The following is a 21,930-nucleotide window of genomic DNA, read 5'->3' as shown; positions in this document are numbered from 1 at the left end:
GAAATACTTAGGGAACGGGGAGTAGCAGACATGCAGAGAGACCTATTAGGATCCCAGGGGGAGGAATGGGTATAATAAGAGCAGAGGAGCATCGCAGGCTAACTAGCAGAGGGGAATGGGAAGGCTTATCAGAGCATCTGGATACTTGCATGGCTGAGAGAGGGGACTGCCAACGATATAGGGTATGAGCAGCACCGAGAAGGGAGAAGAGAGAAGCCCAAAAGGATAAGGAGACTGGCCTCCTCTTACAACTGAGATGTCACCCAACCTATGCCTTGTTCCGAGAATAATTGGGTTAGGATAAGGAATAGGGAGAATTTCGAAAATAAGAACCAAAGACGGAGGTTAACACCTCTTTTATGTGAACAAGTTTCGAATAGAGTGGAGATGGATCGTCCAGTGAGAGGGGGATTGCGGTGGACGAGCGAGGAAGTCTATAAAGGCCAAAGATCTGAGCACATCGGAACTGTGAAGAGGAAGAAAATCTGCCGAACACCTCATTAGTGAAGCCACCGCAACTTACCAGGAGAGAATGAAGGTAGGAATCCGTAATCTGTTGGAAGAATGGGAGGAAGAAATTAAGAAAAATAGTGAGACAGAGGAAGAGATAGAGAACTGGAGGACATTAGTCCCGAATCCTGGGAATACCAGAGGGAGGATAACTCGATTCAAATAGACCTTATATCTCTACTGGCTTATGAAAAGCCTACTGGGAAGGCCATGGAACGATCGGTAGGGATGGCTCTGACCCTCCAAGAGATGCCCAAGTACAAACATGATTTGCAGCAAGTCCAATTCCAACTCCACAAGCAAGACATCCGACTGGATAGAATTCAAAGGCACATCCCATGCATCATTGAATTGACTAAGATGCTTGGGGAAACTATCAAGGATCCGGCACTGATGGAATCAGCATCAAAAGAGCAGCAGGAGTAGTTAGTTAATCTAGATTCTTTTTCTCTTTATGTGGGTTGCATTTACTTTACATTATGCATGCTTATGATAGATAGACTTATAACGTCTTGTCATGAAACTGAGACATACTTAACTTGATTAGAAAAACTAAAACTTCATTGTTTTTGGATGGGTTATAACGAAGATAAGTGGCCAACATACTTGATTTCCCATTGAACAAGTTAGAGCCACCTAGCATATATATGTGGTGTAAATTCTCCGTTTATAAATAAAAAATAAAAAATCCTTCCAAACTTAACAAAAAAAATATTAACTTTATTTAATATAAAATATATTAATACAAAATATTATATATTATTTAATGTTACTCCATACATTTTTATTATAGATTTTATATTTACAAATATTTGCTCATACATTAAAAATAATTAAATCGTATGTCAATACATTAATGATAATAAAAAATTTAATTTATTAAAAGATTTATATATATATATATATATATATATATATATATATATATATATATATATATATATATAATTTTGAAAATCAATTTTCTTTTACTACCACTATAATATCAAAATTAAGGAAAAAAAACTTTATGAATACCAAAAATACATTCATCAGGAAAGAAAAAGCTCTTTTGTTATAGACTTACTCAACCCAACATATCTCAGAAATTAAACCAAGATGAAAAAGAGCGCAAATGCTTTTCCTCACCATTCAAAGTAAGCCCAACATATCTCAATGATTGAACCCGGATGAAAAAGATCACACATTCTTTTCCTCACCATTCAAACTGAACCCAACATATATCTCAATGGTTGCAGCAGGATAAGAAATATCACATACTTTTCCTCGACATTCAAACTAAACCCAACATATCCCAAATATTGAACCCTGATGAGAAAGATCAGGAATACTTTTCATCACTATTCAAAGTCAGTCCATTACAAAAGGTTACTGAAGTCAAACGAGTTTGACTCATGGCAAAAATACTACAGCAACTGCTTTGGGAAACAAGATGATACTGGTAAAATCATGGCGAAATACTATAGCCACTGCTCCGGCAGACAGGCCAATACTAATAAATATCGTATATTCACTGCCCATTAAAATGGGTCATTTAGGATTAAATTCAATATGCACATTGGATAGAATTCATACCTGTAATGAGTATTGAATGAATGATTCCAGCTTTTTCCAAGCGGCTCCACCCTCATAGGAGAGGGCAGAAACGACAGCTTTACTCACCGCCTTCACCCTCCACTTTATCTCCATTCCCTCCTCCCCGGCCAATAAACGCAGTACTGCGCTCTCAACCTCATCCCGTCTAGCAACCCCGTCGGCCATCTTCATTTCCAACGCTACTTTTGCTCCTCTCGCAAAAAGCAGAGCATTAGCCGGCTGGTCCGTCTGCAGCGGCAACGCGATTAACGGAACCCCCGCAGCCATACTTTCGAGGCACGAATTCCATCCACAGTGGCTGATAAAGGCGCCCGTCGCTTCGTGCGCCAAGATGGCCCCCTGCGGCGCCCACCCGGTCTCGATCAGGCACCGTCCCTGTACCCGCCGTTCGTAGCCCTCGGGCAACAGGTCCGCTTTCCAATCCTCAGCCGACGAGGACGCCGGCGGGCGCAGTGCCCACAGGAAGGGCTTCCCGCTGGTCTCCAAACCCAGAGCCAGCTCGGTCACTTGCACTCGAGAAAGATTTGACTCCATTCCGAAAGACACATAGACGACAAATCCGGGCGTCTGGCGGTCCAACCACGCCAAAATCTCGGCATCCCGGGGCCTCTGGGTTTGATCCCCGCGAGGAACATCAATGACCGGCCCAACCGTCCAGAACGGTTTACCGCCACCAACACCCACACTTTCCAGGTATCGGATAATTTTCTCCATCTCTTGGAACGTATTAAGGAGAACCCCATCTGCGAGGCGAGTGAAGGCCATGTGCCTGCGGCCCTGCAACGCCACAGAGTCCGCCAAACACAATTTCTCGACGGCCTCTGCAACTTCCGGCAGCAGCAGCGCCTTCGCCCGGTCCCAGAATATGGCCTCCATACACAGCCACATGTGCACGCTGTTCGAGATGAATATAAACGACCGTATGCCGAACTTGGCCGCTACAGGGGCGGACCAGCCCATGAAGAAGTCGAAGACTGTCACACCCAACATATATTTATACATAAAATAAAAAATAATTAAAATGAAATGAATGGTAACTATATGATAACATACGACCCCCTTATACCCTACTGCACGTTGGTTTATATGCTGCAAGTTAATTTATATGCTGCATGGTAAATGTTGATTATGGTTTTGCACTTATGTTAATTGTATTCAACCCTAAGGCTCATCGACTCGTTTGTATGTGGCGTGTATTAAATTGGCAACGGTGATTTTTGGTCCGACCCGCAGCCTCTGCCGGCGCCGAGTCATTAGCTGCATTTATGTTCCTCGTCCACACTTTGGCAGGTGGCATAGCTCACCCACCTGGCCATGTGACACCTCAGGTTCCGTCCTCTCGACCTTCCCGCTCCAGCTTCCCGCACTGCATCAACGGCCGAGATTCATTCCTCAGATCGGAGGGCTGGGGTAAGTTCAAGGGTTTTGGGTTAATACTTAAGCCCGCGGAAGCAAGCATGGGGTTCATTTGTTCCTTAAGGCCCGCTCGGCTCCTCTCTGGTTACTCAAACACCGGTTCGATTCCACCAGCGCCGTCCTTGAACCCTGTTGACATCACCGAGGCCATGGGTTTGCCCATCAAGAGCTTGCACAGGTAATGCATTTCTGTTTGCTCGCATGTTCTTCCGCTTTTTACCTCTGTTGTTTCGCGCTCAGAGTTATGGTTGTTCACCTGTCTGAATGCTCATACTGATCATCGTTTTTCTTTCACTGGAAGTGTATGTAGATGGGCTCGATACAAGCCCCTTTACCAACGGCGGAATGTTAGCCTCGGCGCCTCGGTTCTCTCGGCAACTTCCAGGTATGAGGTCGACTCTTGTTTCCGGGTGCGAGGGCTCTAAGGCTCCTCTGACCATAATGTACCAAAACTTGTGATTATGCAGTCTATTTTCTGATGTTGGTTTTCCTCTCGTTACAGTCCTGTTGAGGTATTTCCTGAGGGGATCCTCACGGCTTGTATGTATTTTTAATCTCAGGGCTTGTAACCTCAACCTGCTCTGGTGAGATATGAGATACGGCAGATCTTCTGTGTTTCAGTCTCATTCGGCTGTGGATTTGCTTCGGGCAATCTTGCCCTTTCGGGATTTTTGGGCTTTAATGCCTCTGTGTGTAATTATAAGTGCAGACTGTAAATAGGCTGGTCATTATGCCAAACTTGTTGGTTAACGCTTTCTCAAGTCTGGACAAGTCTACATATTTTGTTTCGGTTATATAAAAATTTTTTTCCAAAGTTATATTATCAGAGCTTCACTCTAATCTTTGCATTCGGTGTTTGTTGTTCTATCTGAGCCCTTTCTGGGTTGCTTGCATTGAACATTAATGTTATGGTTCGCTAATGTCGTTGCTCGTTAATATTGTTACTCACCTTCGAATATGGATAAGGCTTGTCCGTCTCTGTGACGGCACGGTTCTTTCAAGTTCACTTGTATTTATATTAACAGTTTTGTTGTAAATGATGTTATCAGCTCTATTTAACTATGCCATAGAACAGATCGTTTGTTGATGTCACCGGCTCGGTTTAACTATACCTTAATTAGTTTTCTGACATGCAGTAGCGCCGTGTTCTCTTTCAGTTGGAAAAATTGGAATATAACCTATGTAGGAAGTTTGCTTTGAAGGATGCACAGGTACATTGTTGTTGTTATGGGTTATTCCGGAGGGTTTCCGCACAGCCGTGCTCACAGTTGCGGTTGCATACCCTCCGAGTTGTATTAACCCTAGCATGATTACTTATGGATTTTGCATTTTCGGTAATCTGCATTTGTTTAATTCCTCTGTTGGTTATAAGCTTTGCACATTAATCTTAACAGCAACAGTGGTATCTGGTCTATCGTATGGTTTCACCATTTCTTCCAATCACAGAGTTTGTTTCTTTTTCTAAAGATAATGTGTTAAATTTCTGAGATTCAACAGTCTTTTGTATTTCAAGTTTCGATTATCACTTTTCGGTCGGAGTTCAAAGGGAAAGATTTACAGCCCGGCATTCCTTGTACAGGGCTTGAAATGTCTATGTCGCTTGTTCTCGGCACATTAGCAGTTGTTACGTACTACGGTATTCTGGATCGCTTATCTTATTATATGTTTTCTTTACTTGGGGCTACCCATATCACTCTGCTTATTTCTTTGTTATGTCTACCAATAACTAGTCTGTCATTTAAGGTAGGACTACCCGCCTGTTTTAACTATATTAACAGCATAATAGTAATGAGAGATAAGGGACACACAGTTTGTTTCTCAACTACTGTAAACCCACTGTGTAATCAGCATTCATTACTTAATTAAATTCTCTGCAATATGAACTTGTACCTGGTTCGCCAGTGTCGTGAATAGGCACTTCAGTAAGTTCACCTGCATTCCAAATTCGCTCTTACCACCCAACCATGAGATCCATCTATAAGACTGGATTCTCCCCCCGATCTATCTTGCAGGCCTACAACCCTCAACAAGATACATGCACAGTGTGCCTGGTTATCTGGTCCTCACCAGACTTAACCAGTTTCTTGTGTTTTCCTCTTTTTCCTCTTTCCTGGAAAAAAGATCCCTCTGTCTGTCCCAACAGCACAGAATTTCCCCCCACTCTCAGGATTTTTCCTGTTTGGGAGGGTGGTTTCAATCAGTTATCACAACTGACTTTCTTTCTTTAAAATCCTCCTTTAAGAGGCTGCCAGCATTTCAAGAAAATATTTAAATTTCTCAATAAAGTAGTATATTAGAGTTTTGTTTTTTTTGTAAAATAAAAACAACAACTACCACACTATCTTTTACCATAGTAAAGTTCCACATTTACATCTTCCGGGGTCATTACATCTCCCCCTCCTGTGATTGGACATCGTCCCGATGTCTGTTTCCTCTAAACAAGTTCGGGTAAGCTTCTTTAAGGAGTTCCTCATCCTCCCAAGTGGCCTCATCAGGCCCATAGTGCTGCCACTGCACTTTAGCTTGGGTAATAACCCGCTTCCGCAGCCGCACTTCTCTCCGGTCGAGGATGTTCAGTGGTTCGACCAGAACCTCGCCTTCCGGCTCGACCTGCAACCAACAACAATTCTAATTATTTCTCTGTCTGAGGTCAAAGCTTAGCTAGAACAACCAGATTAATTCTTACCCGAACATCCTGCCATTTGATCACATGTTTAGGATCGTAGACGTATTTTTTTAGTACAGAAACGTGGAAAACATTGTGGATCTTAATATGACTTGGCAGGGCGAGTTGGTAAGCTACTGGCCCCACTCTTGCCAAGATTTGGAAAGGTCCAAAATAGCGAGGAGCAAGTTTGGCACACCCACTCCACTGCAAGGTACTCCTTCTGGCTTGAATTCTTACAGAAACATGGTCTCCGACCTGAAATTCTTTGAATCTTTTTTTCTGGTCTGCAAAACTTTTTTGTCTGTCCTAGGCAACCTTTAAATTGGTACGCACCTTTTTCACCCTGTCTTCCATTTCCTTGAGCATTTCTGGGCCAAATCTTAATCTATCCTCAGGTCCACCCCAGCTTGAGGGTGTGCGGCATTTCCGCCCATACAAGACCTCGAAGGGACTCAGCTGTGTTGACGTGTGATACCCATTATTATATGCGAATTCAACCAGGTGGAGATATTCCTCCCATTGAGTTGGTTTCAGCATTACACATGCTCTCAACATGTCCTCCACCACCTGGTTCACTCGCTCCGTTTGGCCATCGGTCTGGGGATGATAAGCTGTGCTGAAGTTCAGCTGTGTTCCCAGTTCAGCAAACAATGTTCTCCAAAAAGTTGATGTGAACTTAACATCACGATCAGATATTATTACCTTCGGAAGTCCATGCAGTTTGAACACATTTTGCATGAAAATATGAGCAATTTGTACAGCCTTATACGTGGACTGCACAGGTATGAAGTGTGCTGCCTTACTCAGCTTATCTACCACCACCATAATGGAATCATTGTTTTTCTTTGTTCGAGGTAACCCGGTTATAAAATCCATGGTAATAGTTTCCCATTTCCATTCTGGAATGGGTAAAGGTTGTAGCAGCCCTGCTGGATGCAAATGCTCTGCCTTAATCTGTTGACATTCCAAGCACCGTGCCAGGTATTCAGCTACATTCTTTTTCATTCCTGGCCAATAGTATTCTTTTCGAAGTGCAGTGACCATTTTTTGGTATCCTAGGTGCCCGGTATAGTGGTTGATGTGAAATTCATCCAGAATCAGATTTCTAAGACCATCTTTGTTAGGTACATACAACCTCTTATTAAAGTACAGCATTCCGGCATCATCTAATTCATATCCCTGCTGTGTTTCCCTACCAGAAAGTTGTTGTACCTGCTGTTTAATTTGCTGATAATCAACATCTTGATCAGCTGCTATTTTTATCTTTTCTAGTAAGGTATTCTGCCATTTACTGACCAAAATTTTGCACAAGCAATGCACCTTTCGACTCAACGCGTCAGCTACACGGTTCTCCTTCCCTTTTAAGTGTTTAATTTCAAAATCAAAACCACTTAGGAAATCCGCCCAACGAGCTTGCCTCGTATTTAAGGTGGGTTGGCTGAAATAGTTTGTTAGACTATGATGGTCTGTTAACAACAGAAATTTCCTTCCCAAGAGGTAATGTCGCCACATCTTCAGTGCATGAATAACAACTGCCAACTCCAAGTCGTAGGCAGAGTATTTCTGCTCATGTTCCTTTATTTTTCTTGATTCGTATGCAATTACTCTTCCTTCCTGCATCAGTACTCCTCCCACACCCTCTTTACTTGCGTCAGTACATACCACGTAATCCTTATTAGGATCAACTATACTCAAAATGGGTGCAGTGGTGAGTAAATGTTTAAGCTGCTCAAAGCTCCGCTGACACTCCGGAGTCCATTTGAATACCTTCCCTTTCTTTTGTAAGGAGGTGATAGGGTATGCTACCCTTGAAAAACCCTCCATAAACCTTCTATAATAGCCAGCTAGCCCCATAAAGGACCTAATATCTGCCACGTCCTTTGGTATGGGCCATTCCATTATAGTCCTTATTTTTTCAGGGTCTACTGCAATCCCTTCCTTGGTGATTATATGGCCTAAGTATTGTATCTCTTCCCGGAAGAAATCACACTTACTAAACTTAGCATATAACTGATGTTCCCGCAGAGTTTGTAGTACCACTTTAAGATGTTCCTCATGCTCCTCCCTTGATCGGGAATAGATCAGAATATCGTCAATAAATATCAACACAAATTTATCCAAGAACCTGTGAAACACACTTTTCATCAAACACATAAAGGTAACAGGTGCATTGGTCAAACCAAAAGGTAGCACTACAAACTCATAATGCCCATACCGTGTTCTGAAAGCTGTCTTAGCGATATCTTCCTCTTTGATTCTAATCTGGTGATAACTAGATCGCAAATCAATCTTAGAGAACACTGTTGCCCCCTTCACTTGATCGAAAAGTTCATCAATCCGAGGCAAAGGATATTTATTTTTGATCGTGAGCTTATTCAGCTGACGATAGTTGATACACATCCGAAGAGTTCCATCTTTCTTTTTGACAAATAACACTGGGGCTCCCCATGGTGATACGGTGGGGCGGATGTAATTTTTGTCTAGCAGCTCCTGCAGTTGCATTTTTAATTCTATTAATTCTGGTACGCCCATTTGGTAAGGTGCCCGCGACACTGGTGCTGCCCCCGGGGTCAGTTCGATGGTAAAGTCCACATCTCTTTTAGGTGGTAATCCCGGTATTTCCTCTGAAAAAACATCTGCGAATTCTTGCACTACTGGAATGTTGTCCAACGTAGCTGTTTTATCTTTCTGATTTGCGTAGCCCACTTGAATAGCATAAATCTGACATTTCTTTTTGATGCATTTAGCTAGCTGGGATGCTGTAATGGGTAGGATCCGCACGGGGTGCTTGATCCCTTGCAGTTCTTGATGCTCCCCAAGGTTATCCTTATAGTAGATGGTTTTAGTCTTGCAGTTTACTAATGACCAGTGTTTCTCTAGCCAATCCATCCCAATCAGGATGTCATATGAACCCAACGGTAGTACATTCAGATCAACTACTATTGGCTGTCCTGCTACGGTTAAAGAGCAATTATTTATTTTTTCCAAGACCCGTCTCTTGGCTCCCATAGCTAGTTGTTCCAGCCATGGATTTCTGAATTTTTCAGATTGTAACTTACATTGTTCTACTATCTTTGGGCTAATATAACTTAAAGTAGCTCCTGGATCAATGAGAACAGCTATAGAAAGGTTTGAAATTTTACCTTCAAATTCCACCATAGTTGGCTGGTATTCCGCTTGACGATCATCCAAGGCTGTGTTAATCCTTGGTACACTACGTGCCACATCCCCAACGGTCAATGCTTCGTGAATCTAGGATATCTGGTCCGCACTCTTCCGCTGTGGGCAGTTCTTGACATAGTGGGGTCCTCCACAGCCCCAGCATTGAACTGGAGGTCTGGCCATTCCTTCACCCTCCAGCCTAATAGGCTGTTCGCTTACTCTGATCTCACTTGTTGGCCTAGCCCGGGGTGCACTTCTTGCTACAGTTCTGCTGTTCAATCCTTTACCAGCTCCCTTACCACCATTACTGCGACTTCCTTTGCTATTTCTGACAATCCGACTACCCCTTCTTTCATTCCATCTTTTATTTGGAGCATCCCCCTTCTGTTTATTCTGCTGGTAACAGATTCTAGCTTTGCGGATAGCTTCATCCATTGTCCTAGGATTGTCAAACTCAATCCTTTCTCTTATATATGAAGGTAAGCTGCTCACAAACCTTTGCACCTTGGCTTTTTCCTCCTTAATATAAGGTACATAACGAAGCAGAGAAGTAAAACGATTAATAAATTCGTCCATAGTCTGTTGTCCCAGCCGTAAATCATGGAATTCTCTTGCCTTTTCATCGTAAAAGCGCTCGGTCAGATATCTCTCTTTGAAGTATTTCTGAAACTTTTCCCATGTGATGGTCCGTTCACTTACCCCCTTGACAATCTTGATTTCCTCCCACCACAGGGTTGCTTTACCTTGTAACTGGAAAATAGCCAGTCGCGCCTTCAAGTTATGGTCATACTCGTACAACTGGAAATATTTGTTCATGTTAATTAACCATGCTTCAACCGCTTCTTCCTGTTCCCCATCAAAATGTGGGGGTTTAATTTTTTGAAATTCTCCCTGCAGCTCCATCCTCTGACGTTTTGAAGTTTGCTGTTCAAGTACATTATCAAAATGATCCTCCTTACCTTCTGAATTTTCAGGTCCAGTTTGATAGTTTTGTTCTTCTGTCATCCTCTGCTGTTCCGCACTGGGATTAGCTAAGGGTGGGTTCTTCCTATCCGAAAAACTCTTCAGAATTCTCTCTTGTTCCACCGTCAAGCGCGTGTTTTCCTCTCGTAACCGTGCCATCTCATTCTTCAACTCCTGAACAGTTTCCAGTATTGCGAGATTTGTACTACGTGTTTCCTCGCCCAGCTGTACCCATAGCTCTGGGTTTTCCCGAGGGGCGCTGTCGACTCCCTGCATTTCACTTCTTTCTTTTTCCAGTTGACTATCAGCTGTTGTGTTCCTGTATCTCACCCCTAAAATAGGCAGAAACAGCAGTTAGTTGGTTTATTAACTCTCTATACATATGTATGAAGTAATTTTCCGCACAGTGGGACATGTCGTTCCTGAGGCCACAGTGTTGAAACTGGGCTCTGATACCAATTTGTCACACCCAACATATATATATACATAAAATAAAAAAAAATTAAAATGAAATGAATGGTAACTATATGATAACATACGACCCCCTTATACCATACTGCACGTTGGTTTATATGTTGCACGTTAATTTATATGCTGCATGGTAAATGTTGATTATGGTTTTGCACTTATGTTAATTGTATTCAACCCTAAGGCTCATCGACTGGTTTGTACGTGGCGTGTATTAAATTGGCAACGGTGATTTTTGGTCCGACCCGTAGCCTCTGCCGGCGCCGAGTCATTAGCTGCATTTATGTTCCTCGTCCACACTTTGGCAGGTGGCATAGCTCACCCATCTGGCCATGTGACACCTCGGGTTCCGTCCTCTCGACCTTCCCGCTCCAGCTTCCCGCGTTCCATCAATGGCTGAGATTCATTCCTCAGATCGGAGGGCTGGGGTAAGTTCAAGGGTTTTGGTTTAATACTTAAGCCCGCGGAAGCAAGCCTGGGGTTCATTTGTTCCATAAGGCCCGCTCGGCTCCTCTCTGGTTACTCAGACACCGGTTCGATTCCACCAGCGCCGTCCTTGAATCCTGTTGACATCACCGAGGCCATGGGTTTGCCCATCGAGAGCTTGCACAGGTAATGCATTTCTGTTTGCTCGCATGTTCTTCCGCTTTTTACCTCTGTTGTTTCGCGCTCAGAGTTATGGTTGTTCGCCTGTCTGAATGCTCATACTGATCATGGTTTTTCTTTCGCTGGAAGTGTATGCAGATGGGCTCGATACGAGCCCCTTTACCAACGGCGGAATGTTAGCCTCGGCGCCTCGGTTCTCTCGGCAAGTCCCAGGTATGAGGTCGACTCTTGTTTCCGGGTGCAAGGGCTTTAAGGCTCCTCCGACCATAATGTATCAAAACTTGTGATTATGCAGTCTATTTTCTGATGTTGGTTTTCCTCTCGTTACAGTCCTGTTGAGGTATTTCCTGAGGGGATCCTCACGGCTTGTATGTATTTTTAATCTCAGGGCTTGTAACCTCAACCTGCTCTGGTGAGATATGAGATACGACATATCTTCTGTGTTTCAGTCTCATTCGGCTGTGGATTTGCTTCGGGCAATCTTGCCCTTTCGGGATTTTTGGGCTTTAATACCTCTGTGTGTAATTATAAGTGCAGACTGTAAATAGGCTGGTCATTATGCCAAACTTGTTGGTTAACGCTTTCTCAAGTCTGGACAAGTCTACATACTTTGTTTCGGTTATATATAAAAAATGTTTTTTTTTTCCAAAGTTATATTATCAGAGCTTCACTCTAATCTTTGCATTCGGTGTTTTTTGTTCTATCTGAGCCCTTTCTGGGTTGCTTGCGTTGAACATTAATGTTATGGTTCGCTAATGTCGTTGCTCGTTAATATTGTTACTCGCCTTCGAATATGGTTAAGGCTTGTCCGTCTCTGTGACGGCACGGTTCTTTCAAGTTCACTTGTATTTATATTAACAGTTTTGTTGTAAATGATGTTATCAGCTCTATTTAACTATGCCATAGAACAGATTGTTTTTTGATGTCACCGGCTCGGTTTAACTATACCTTAATTAGTTTTCTGACATGCAGTAGCGCCGTGTTCTCTTTCAGTTGTAAAAATTGGAATATAACCTATGTAGGAAGTTTGCTTTGAAGCATGCACAGGTACATTGTTGTTGTTATGGGTTATTCCGGAGGGTTTCCGCACAGCCGTGCTCACAGTTGCGGTTGCATACCCTCCGAGTTGTATTAACCCTAGCATGATTACTTATGGATTTTGCATTTTCGGTAATCTGCATTTGTTTAATTCCTCTGTTGGTTATAAGCTTTGCACATTAATCTTAACAACAACAGTGGTATCTGGTCTATCGTATGGTTTCACCATTTCTTCCAATCACAGAGTTTGTTTCTTTTTCTAAAGATAATGTGTTAAATTTCTGAGATTCAACAGTCTTTTGTATTTCAAGTTTCGATTATCACCTTTCGGTCGGAGTTCAAAGGGAAAGATTTACAGCCCGGCATTCCTTGTACAGGGCTTGAAATGTCTCTGTCGCTTGTTCTCGGCACATTAACAGCTGTTACGTACTACGGTATTCTGGACCGCTTATCTTATTATATGTTTTCTTTACTTGGGGCTACCCCTGTCACTCTGCTTATTTCTTTGTTATGTCTACCAATAACTAGTCTGTCATTTAAGGTAGGACTACCCGCCTGTTTTAACTATATTAACAGCATAATAGTAATGAGAGATAAGGGACACACAGTTTGTTTCTCAACTACTGTAAACCCACTGTGTAATCAGCATTCATTACTTAATTAAATTCTCTGCAATATGAACTCGTACCTGGTTCGCCAGTGTCGTGAATAGGCACTTCAGTAAGTTCACCTGCATTCCAAATTCGCTCTTACCACCCAACCATGAGATCCATCTATAAGACTGGATTCTCCCCCCGAGCTATCTTGCAGGCCTACAGCCCTCAACAAGATACATGCACAGTGTGCCTGGTTATCTGGTCCTCACCAGACTTAACCAGTTTCTTGTGTTTTCCTCTTTTTCCTTTTTCCTGGAAAAAAGATCCCTCTGTCTGTCCCAACAGCACAGAATTTCCCCCCACTCTCAGGACTTTTCCTGTTTGGGAGGGTGGTTTCAATCAGTTATCACAACTGACTTTCTTTCTTTAAAATCCTCCTTTAAGAGGCTGCCAGCATTTCAAGAAAATATTTAAATTTCTCAATAAAGTAGTATATTAGAGTTTTGTTTTTTTTGTAAAATAAAAACAACAACTACCACACTATCTTTTACCATAGTAAAGTTCCACATTTACATCTTCCGGGGTCATTACATCTCCCCCCCCTGTGATTGGACATCATCCCGATGTCTGTTTCCTCTAAACAAGTTTGGGTAAGCTTCTTTAAGGAGTTCCTCATCCTCCCAAGTGGCCTCATCAGGCCCATAGTGCTGCCACTGCACTTTAGCTTGGGTAATAACCCGCTTCCGCAGCCGCACTTCTCTCCGGTCGAGGATGTTCAGTGGTTCAACCAGAACCTCGCCTTCCGGCTCGACCTGCAACCAACAACAATTCTAATTATTTCTCTGTCTGAGGTCAAAGCTTAGCTAGAACAACCAGATTAATTCTTACTCGAACATCCTACCATTTGATCACATGTTTAGGATCGTAGACATATTTTTTTAGTACAGAAACATGGAAAACATTGTGGATCTTAATATGACTTGGCAGGGCGAGTTGGTAAGCTACTGGCCCCACTCTTGCGAAGATTTGGAAAGGTCCAAAATAGCGAGGAGCAAGTTTGGCATACCCACTCCACTGCAAGGTACTCCTTCTGGCTTGAATTCTTACAGAAACATGGTCTCCGACCTGAAATTCTTTGATTCTTCTTTTCCGGTCTGCAAAACTTTTTTGTCTGTCCTAGGCAGCCTTTAAATTGGTACGCACCTTTTTCACCCTGTCTTCCATTTCCTTGAGCATTTCTGGGCCAAATCTTAATCTATCCTCAGGTCCACCCCAGCTTGAGGGTGTGCGGCATTTCCGCCCATACAAGACCTCGAAGGGACTCAGCTGTGTTGACGTGTGATACCCATTATTATATGCGAATTCAACCAGGTGGAGATATTCCTCCCATTGAGTTGGTTTCAGCATTACACATTCTCTCAACATGTCCTCCACCACCTGGTTCACTCGCTCCGTTTGGCCATCGGTCTGGGGATGATAAGCTGTGCTGAAGTTCAGCTGTGTTCCCAGTTCAGCAAACAATGTTCTCCAAAAAGTTGATGTGAACTTAACATCACGATCAGATATTATTACCTTCGGAAGTCCATGCAGTTTGAACACATTTTGCATGAAAATATGAGCAATTTGTACAGCCTTATACGTGGACTGCACAGGTATGAAGTGTGCTGCCTTACTCAGCTTATCTACCACCACCATAATGGAATCATTGTTTTTCTTTGTTCGAGGTAACCCGGTTATAAAATCCATGGTAATAGTTTCCCATTTCCATTCTGGAATGGGTAAAGGTTGTAGCAGCCCTGCTGGATGCAAATGCTCTGCCTTAATCTGTTGACATTCCAAGCATCGTGCTAGGTATTCAGCTACATTCTTTTTCATTCCTGGCCAATAGTATTCTTTTCGAAGTGCAGTGACCATTTTTTGGTATCCTGGGTGCCCGGTATAGTGGCTGATGTGAAATTCATCCAGAATCAGATTTCTAAGACCATCTTTGTTAGGTACATACAACCTCTTATTAAAGTACAGCATTCCGGCATCATCTAATTCATATCCCTGCTGTGTTTCCCTACCAGAAAGTTGTTGTACCTGCTGTTTAATTTGCTGATAATCAGCATCTTGATCAGCTGCTATTTTTATCTTTTCAAGTAAGGTATTCTGCCATTTACTGACCGAAATTTTGCACAAGCACTGCACCTTTCGACTCAACGCGTCAGCTACACGGTTCTCCTTCCCTTTTAAGTGTTTAATTTCAAAATCAAAACCACTTAGGAAATCCGCCCAACGAGCTTGCCTCGTATTTAAGGTGGGTTGGCTGAAATAGTTTGTTAGACTATGATGGTCTGTTAACAACAGAAATTTCCTTCCCAAGAGGTAATGTCGCCACATCTTCAGTGCATGAATAACAACTGCCAACTCCAAGTTGTAGGCAAAGTATTTCTGCTCATTTTCCTTTAGTTTTCTTGATTCGTATGCAATTACTCTTCCTTCCTGCATCAGTACTCCGCCCACACCCTCTTTACTTGCGTCAGTACATACCACGTAATCCTTATTAGGATCAGCTATACTCAAAATGGGTGCAGTGGTGAGTAAATGTTTAAGCTGCTCAAAGCTCCGCTGACACTCCCAAGTCCATTTGAATACCTTCCCTTTCTTTTGTAAGGAGGTGATAGGGTATGCTACCCTTGAAAAACCCTCCATAAACCTTCTATAATAGCCAGCTAGCCCCATAAAGGACCTAATATCTGCCACGTCCTTTGGTATGGGCCATTCCATTATAGTCCTTATTTTTTCAGGGTCTACTGCAATCCCTTCCTTGGTGATTATATGGCCTAAGTATTGTATCTCTTCCCGGAAGAAATCACACTTACTAAACTTAGCATATAACTGATGTTCCCGCAGAGTTTGTAGTACCACTTTAAGATGTTCCTCATGCTCCTCCCTTGATCGGGAATAGATCAGAATATCGTCAATAAATATCAACACAAATTTATCCAAGAACCTGTGAAACACACTTTTCATCAAACACATAAAGGTAACAGGTGCATTGGTCAAACCAAAAGGTAGCACCACAAACTCATAATGCCCATACCGTGTTCTGAAAGCTGTCTTGGCGATATCTTCCTCTTTGATTCTAATCTGGTGATAACTAGATCGCAAATCAATCTTAGAGAACACTGTTGCCCCCTTCATTTGATCGAAAAGTTCATCAATCCGAGGCAAAGGATATTTATTTTTGATCGTGAGCTTATTCAGCTGACGATAGTTGATACACATCCGAAGAGTTCCATCTTTCTTTTTGACAAATAACACTGGGGCTCCCCATGGTGATACGGTGGGGCGGATGTAATTTTTGTCTAGCAGCTCCTGCAGTTGCATTTTTAATTCTGGTACGCCCATTCGGTAAGGTGCCCGCGACACTGGTGCTGCCCCCGGGGTTAGTTCGATGGTAAAGTCCACATCTCTTTTAGGTGGTAATCCCGGTATTTCCTCTGAAAAAACATCTGCGAATTCTTGCACTACTGGAATGTTGTCCAACGTAGCTGTTTTATCTTTCTGATTTGCGTAGCCCACCTGAATAGCATAAATCTGACATTTCTTTTTGATGCATTTAGCTAGCTGGGATGCTATAATGGGTCGGATCCGCATGGGGTGCTTGATCCCTTGCAGTTCTTGATGCTCCCCAAGGTTATCCTTATAGTAGATGGTTTTAGTCTTGCAGTTTACTAATGACCAGTGTTTCTCTAGCCAATCCATCCCAATCAGGATGTCATATGAACCCAACGGTAGTACATTCAGATCTACTACTATTGGCTGTCCTGCTACGGTTAAAGAGCAATTATTTATTTTTGCCAAGACCCGTCTCTTGGCTCCCATAGCTAGTTGTACCAGCCATGGATTTCTGAATTTTTCAGATTGTAACTTACATTGTTCTACTATCTTTGGGCTAATATAACTTAAAGTAGCTCCTGGATCAATGAGAACAGCTATAGAAAGGTTTGAAATTTTACCTTCAAATTCCACCATAGTCGGCTGGTATTCCGCTTGACGATCATCCAAGGCTGCGTTAATCCTTGGTACACTACGTGCCACATCCCCAACAGTCGATGCTTCGTGAATCTAGGATATCTGGTCCGCACCCTTCCGCTGTGGGCAGTTCTTGACATAGTGGGGTCCTCCACAGCCCCAGCATTGAACTGGAGGTCTGGCCATTCCTTCACCCTCCGGCCTAACAGGCTGTTTGCTTACTCTGATCTCACTTGTTGGCCTAGCCCGGGGTGCACTTCTTGCTACAGTTCTGCTGTTCAATTCTTTACCAGCTCCCTTACCACCATCACTGCGACTTCCTTTGCTATTTCTGACAATCCGACTACCCCTTCTTTCATTCCATCTTTTATTTGGAGCATCCCCCTTCTGTTTATTCTACTGGTAACAGATTCTAGCTTTGCGGATAGCTTCATCCATTGTCTTAGGATTGTCAAACTCAATCCTTTCTCTTATATATGAAGGTAAGCTGCTCACAAACCTTTGCACCTTGGCTTTTTCCTCCTTAATATAAGGTACCTAACGAAGCAGAGAAGTAAAACGATTAATAAATTCGTCCATAGTCTACTGTCGTAGCCGTAAATCATGGAATTCTCTTGCCTTTTCATCGTAAAAGCGCTCGGTCATATATCTCTCTTTGAAGTATTTCTGAAACTTTTCCCATGTGATGGTCCGTTCACTTACCCCCTTGACAATCTTGATTTCCTCCCACCACAGGGTTGCTTTACCTTGTAACTGGAAAATAGCCAGTCGCGCCTTCAAGTTATGGTCATACTCGTACAACTGGAAATATTTGTTCATGTTAATTAACCATGCTTCAACCGCTTCTTCCTGTTCCCCATCAAAATGTGGGGGTTTAATTTTTCGAAATTCTCCCTGCAGCTCCATCCTCTGACGTTTTGAAGTTTGCTGTTCAAGTACATTATCAGAATGATCCTCCTTACCTTCTGAATTTTCAGGTCCAGTTTGATAGTTTTGTTCTTCTGTCATCCTCTGCTGTTCCGCACTGGGATTAGCTAAGGGTGGGTTCTTCCTATCCGACAAACTCTTCAGAATTCTCTCTTGTTCCACCGTCAAGCACGCGTTTTCCTCTCGTAACCGTGCCATCTCATTCTTCAACTCCTGAACAGTTTCCAGTATTGCGAGATTTGTACTACGTGTTTCCTCGCCCAGCTGTACCCATAGCTCTGGGTTTTCCCGAGGGGCGCTGCCGACTCCCTGCATTTCACTTCTTTCTTTTTCCAGTTGACTATCAGCTGTTGTGTTCCTGTATCTCACCCCTAAAATAGGCAGAAACAGCAGTTAGTTGGTTTATTAACTCTCTATACATATGTATGAAGTAATTTTCCGCACAGTGGGACATGTCGTTCCTGAGGCCACAGTGTTGAAACTGGGCTCTGATACCAATTTGTCACACCCAACATATATTTATACATAAAATAAAAAATAATTAACATGAAATGAATGGTAACTATATGATAACATACGACCCCCTTATACCCTACTGCATGTTGGTTTATATGTTGCACGTTAATTTATATGCTGCATGGTAAATGTTGATTATGGTTTTGCACTTATGTTAATTGTATTCAACCCTAAGGCTCATCAACTGGTTTGTACGTGGCGTGTATTAAATTGGCAACGGTGATTTTTGGTCCGACCCGCAGCCTCTGTCGGCGCCGAGTCATTAGCTGCATTTATGTTCCTCGTCCACACTTTGGCAGGTGGCATAGCTCACCCATCTGGCCATGTGACACCTCGAGTTCCGTCCTCTCGACCTTCCCGCTCCAGCTTCCCGCGTTGCATCAACGGCTGAGATTCATTCCTCAGATCGGAGGGCTGGGGTAAGTTCAAGGGTTTTGGTTTAATACTTAAGCCCGCGGAAGCAAGCCTGGGGTTCATTTGTTCCTTAAGGCCCGCTCGGCTCCTCTCTGGTTACTCAGACACCGGTTCGATTCCACCAGCGCCGTCCTTGAACCCTGTTGACATCACCGAGGCCATGGGTTTGCCCATCGAGTGCTTGCACAGGTAATGCATTTCTGTTTGCTTGCATGTTCTTCCGCTTTTTACCTCTGTTGTTTCGCGCTCAGAGTTATGGTTGTTCGCCTGTTTGAATGCTCATACTGATCATGGTTTTTCTTTCGCTGGAAGTGTATGCAGATGGGCTCGATACGAGCCCCTTTACCAACGGCGGAATGTTAGCCTCGGCGCCTCGGTTCTCTCGGCAAGTCCCAGGTATGAGGTCGACTCTTGTTTCCAGGTGCAAGGGCTCTAAGGCTCCTCCGACCATAATGTATCAATACTTGTGATTATGCAGTCTATTTTCTGATGTTGGTTTTCCTCTCGTTACAGTCCTGTTGAGGTATTTCCTGAGGGGATCCTCACGGCTTGTATGTATTTTTAATCTCAGGGCTTGTAACCTCAACCTGCTCTGGTGAGATATGAGATACGGCAGATCTTCTGTGTTTCAGTCTCATTCGGCTGTGGATTTGCTTCGGGCAATCTTGCCCTTTCGGGATTTTTGGGCTTTAATGCCTCTGTGTGTAATGATAAGTGCAGACTGTAAATATGCTGGCCGTTATGCCAAACTTGTTGGTTAACGCTTTCTCAAGTCTGGACAAGTCTACATATTTTGTTTCGGTTATATATAAATTTTTTTCCAAAGTTATATTATCAGAGCTTCACTCTAATCTTTGCATTCGGTGTTTGTTGTTCTATCTGAGCCCTTTCTGGGTTGCTTGCGTTTTGAACATTAATGTTATGGTTCGCTAATGTCATTGCTCGTTAATATTGTTACTCGCCTTCGAATATGGTTAAGGCTTGTCCGTCTCTGTGACGGCACGGTTCTTTCAAGTTCACTTGTATTTATATTAACAGTTTTGTTGTAAATGATGTTATCGACTCTATTTAACTATGCCATAGAACAGATTGTTTGTTGATGTCACCAGCTCGGTTTAACTATACCTTAATTAGTTTTCTGACATGCAGTAGCGCCGTGTTCTCTTTCAGTTGTAAAAATTGGAATATAACCGATGTAGGAAGTTTGCTTTGAAGCATGCACAGGTACATTGTTGTTGTTATGGGTTATTCCGGAGGGTTTCCGCACAGCCGTGCTCACAGTTGCGGTTGCATACCCTCCGAGTTGTATTAACCCTAGCATGATTACTTATGGATGTTGCGTTTTCGGTAATCTGCATTTGTTTAATTCCTCTGTTGGTTATAAGCTTTGCACATTAATCTTAACGGCAACAGTTGTATCTGGTCTATCGTATGGTTTCACCATTTCTTGCAATCACAGAGTTTGTTTCTTTTTCTAAAGATAATGTGTTAAATTTCTGAGATTCAACAGTCTTTTGTATTTCAAGTTTCGATTATCACCTTTCGGTCGGAGTTCAAAGGGAAAGATTTACAGCCCGGCATTCCTTGTACAGGGCTTGAAATGTCTCTGTCGCTTGTTCTCAGCACATTAACAGCTGTTACGTACTACGGTATTCTGGACCGCTTATCTTATTATATGTTTTCTTTACTTGGGGCTACCCCTGTCACTCTGCTTATTTCTTTGTTATGTCTACCAATAACTAGTTTGTCATTTAAGGTAGGACTACCCGCCTGTTTTAACTATATTAACAGCGTAATAGTAATGAGAGATAAGGGACACACAGTTTGTTTCTCAACTACTGTAAACCCACTGTGTAATCAACATTCGTTACTTAATTAAATTCTCTGCAATATGAACTCGTACCTGGGTCGCCAGTGTCGTGAATAGGCACTTCAGTAAGTTCACCTGCATTCCAAATTCGCTCTTACCACCCAACCATGAGATCCATCTATAAGATTGGATTCTCCCCCCGAGCTATCTTGCAGGCCTACAGCCCTCAACAAGATACATGCACAGTGTGCCTGGTTATCTGGTCCTCACCAGACTTAACCAGTTTCTTATGTTTTCCTCTTTTTCCTCTTTCCTGGAAAAAAGATCCCTCTGTCTGTCCCAACAGCACAGAATTTCCCCCCACTCTCAGGACTTTTCCTGTTTGGGAGGGTGGTTTCAATCAGTTATCACAATTGACTTTCTTTCTTTAAAATCCTCCTTTAAGAAGCTGCCAACATTTCAAGAAAATATTTAAATTTCTCAATAAAGTAGTATATTAGAGTTTTGTTTTTTTGTAAAATAAAAACAACAACTACCACACTATCTTTTACCATAGTAAAGTTCCACATTTACATCTTCCGGGGTCATTACAAAGACCAGAATGAGGCGGTCAGGAGGCGGCAGGCCCGTGGATTCATAGTATTCTCTGCCATTGAGCTCCCTCATCAGACCCTCCAACGGATCGCGCATTTTTTCGAGTAGATCGAAGCGCGAATTGAAAATCTTGGGCATTCTGTTGGTGTTCTGATGGTCCGGGGGCACAGGATCTTCGGTGTCAGTGATCGTTAACTCCTGGAAATAGAGGGGAAATCCATGATCGTTCCATTCTTGTCCTTCCACTAGCGGGCGGAGAGTTTCGAGGGCTGAAGGAAGGCTCGCGTAGATGACCGCTACGCCTCTGGTCGCCAGCATTCTGGAAAGCTGTAACCATACATTAAAGTGACTTTGGGCTAAAAATGGGAGCATCACTGCGTAGAGTTTTCTGCTGCTCTTGCCTTCTTCCATGGCGGGCCTCTGCTTTTCTTAGAAAATGTTTAATCAAACAAATAATGTTAGAACGGGAGGAAATTAAACAAATAAATTCAGATGCAAATACCAGAAGAATCATTAGCACATTGTAGAATCATTTCCGAAAAGGCTACAAAATGAAAATAGTAGAATGATACATAGTGGTGGGTACATCCACATTCATTTATTTATATCAATGGTGGATGGTGTAG

The 21,930-nt window shown here is 42.8% G+C and overlaps 1 protein-coding gene across 1 annotated transcript; it reads right to left on the bottom strand.

The window, feature by feature from the left end:
• Positions 1-2,024: 2,024 nt before the first annotated feature.
• LOC149156406 (zeatin O-xylosyltransferase-like) lies at positions 2,025-21,851 on the bottom strand. The gene is made up of 3 exons (XM_089446051.1): positions 21,308-21,851; position 20,214; positions 2,025-3,080 (listed from the first exon to the last, which is right to left on the bottom strand). Exons 1-3 carry the CDS (start codon positions 21,713-21,715, stop codon positions 2,080-2,082), a joined length of 1,410 nt encoding a protein of 469 aa, XP_089302177.1. The 5' UTR covers positions 21,716-21,851; the 3' UTR covers positions 2,025-2,079.
• Positions 21,852-21,930: the final 79 nt, after the last annotated feature.

This window comes from Pinus tabuliformis, chromosome 9 (assembly GCF_031772625.1).
Source record: "Pinus tabuliformis cultivar Carrire ecotype Pingquan chromosome 9, CPIR1, whole genome shotgun sequence".
Classification (NCBI taxonomy): domain Eukaryota; kingdom Viridiplantae; phylum Streptophyta; class Pinopsida; order Pinales; family Pinaceae; genus Pinus; species Pinus tabuliformis.
The sequence above is the reverse complement of the archived record's forward strand: the minus strand, read 5'-3'. Positions and strand labels throughout refer to the sequence as shown.

What these genes read in the sequence shown, in the direction of transcription:
- LOC149156406 (XM_089446051.1), bottom strand. Translation starts at nt 21,715, where the DNA reads ATGGAAGAAGGCAAGAGCAGCAGAAAACTCTACGCAGTGATGCTCCCA.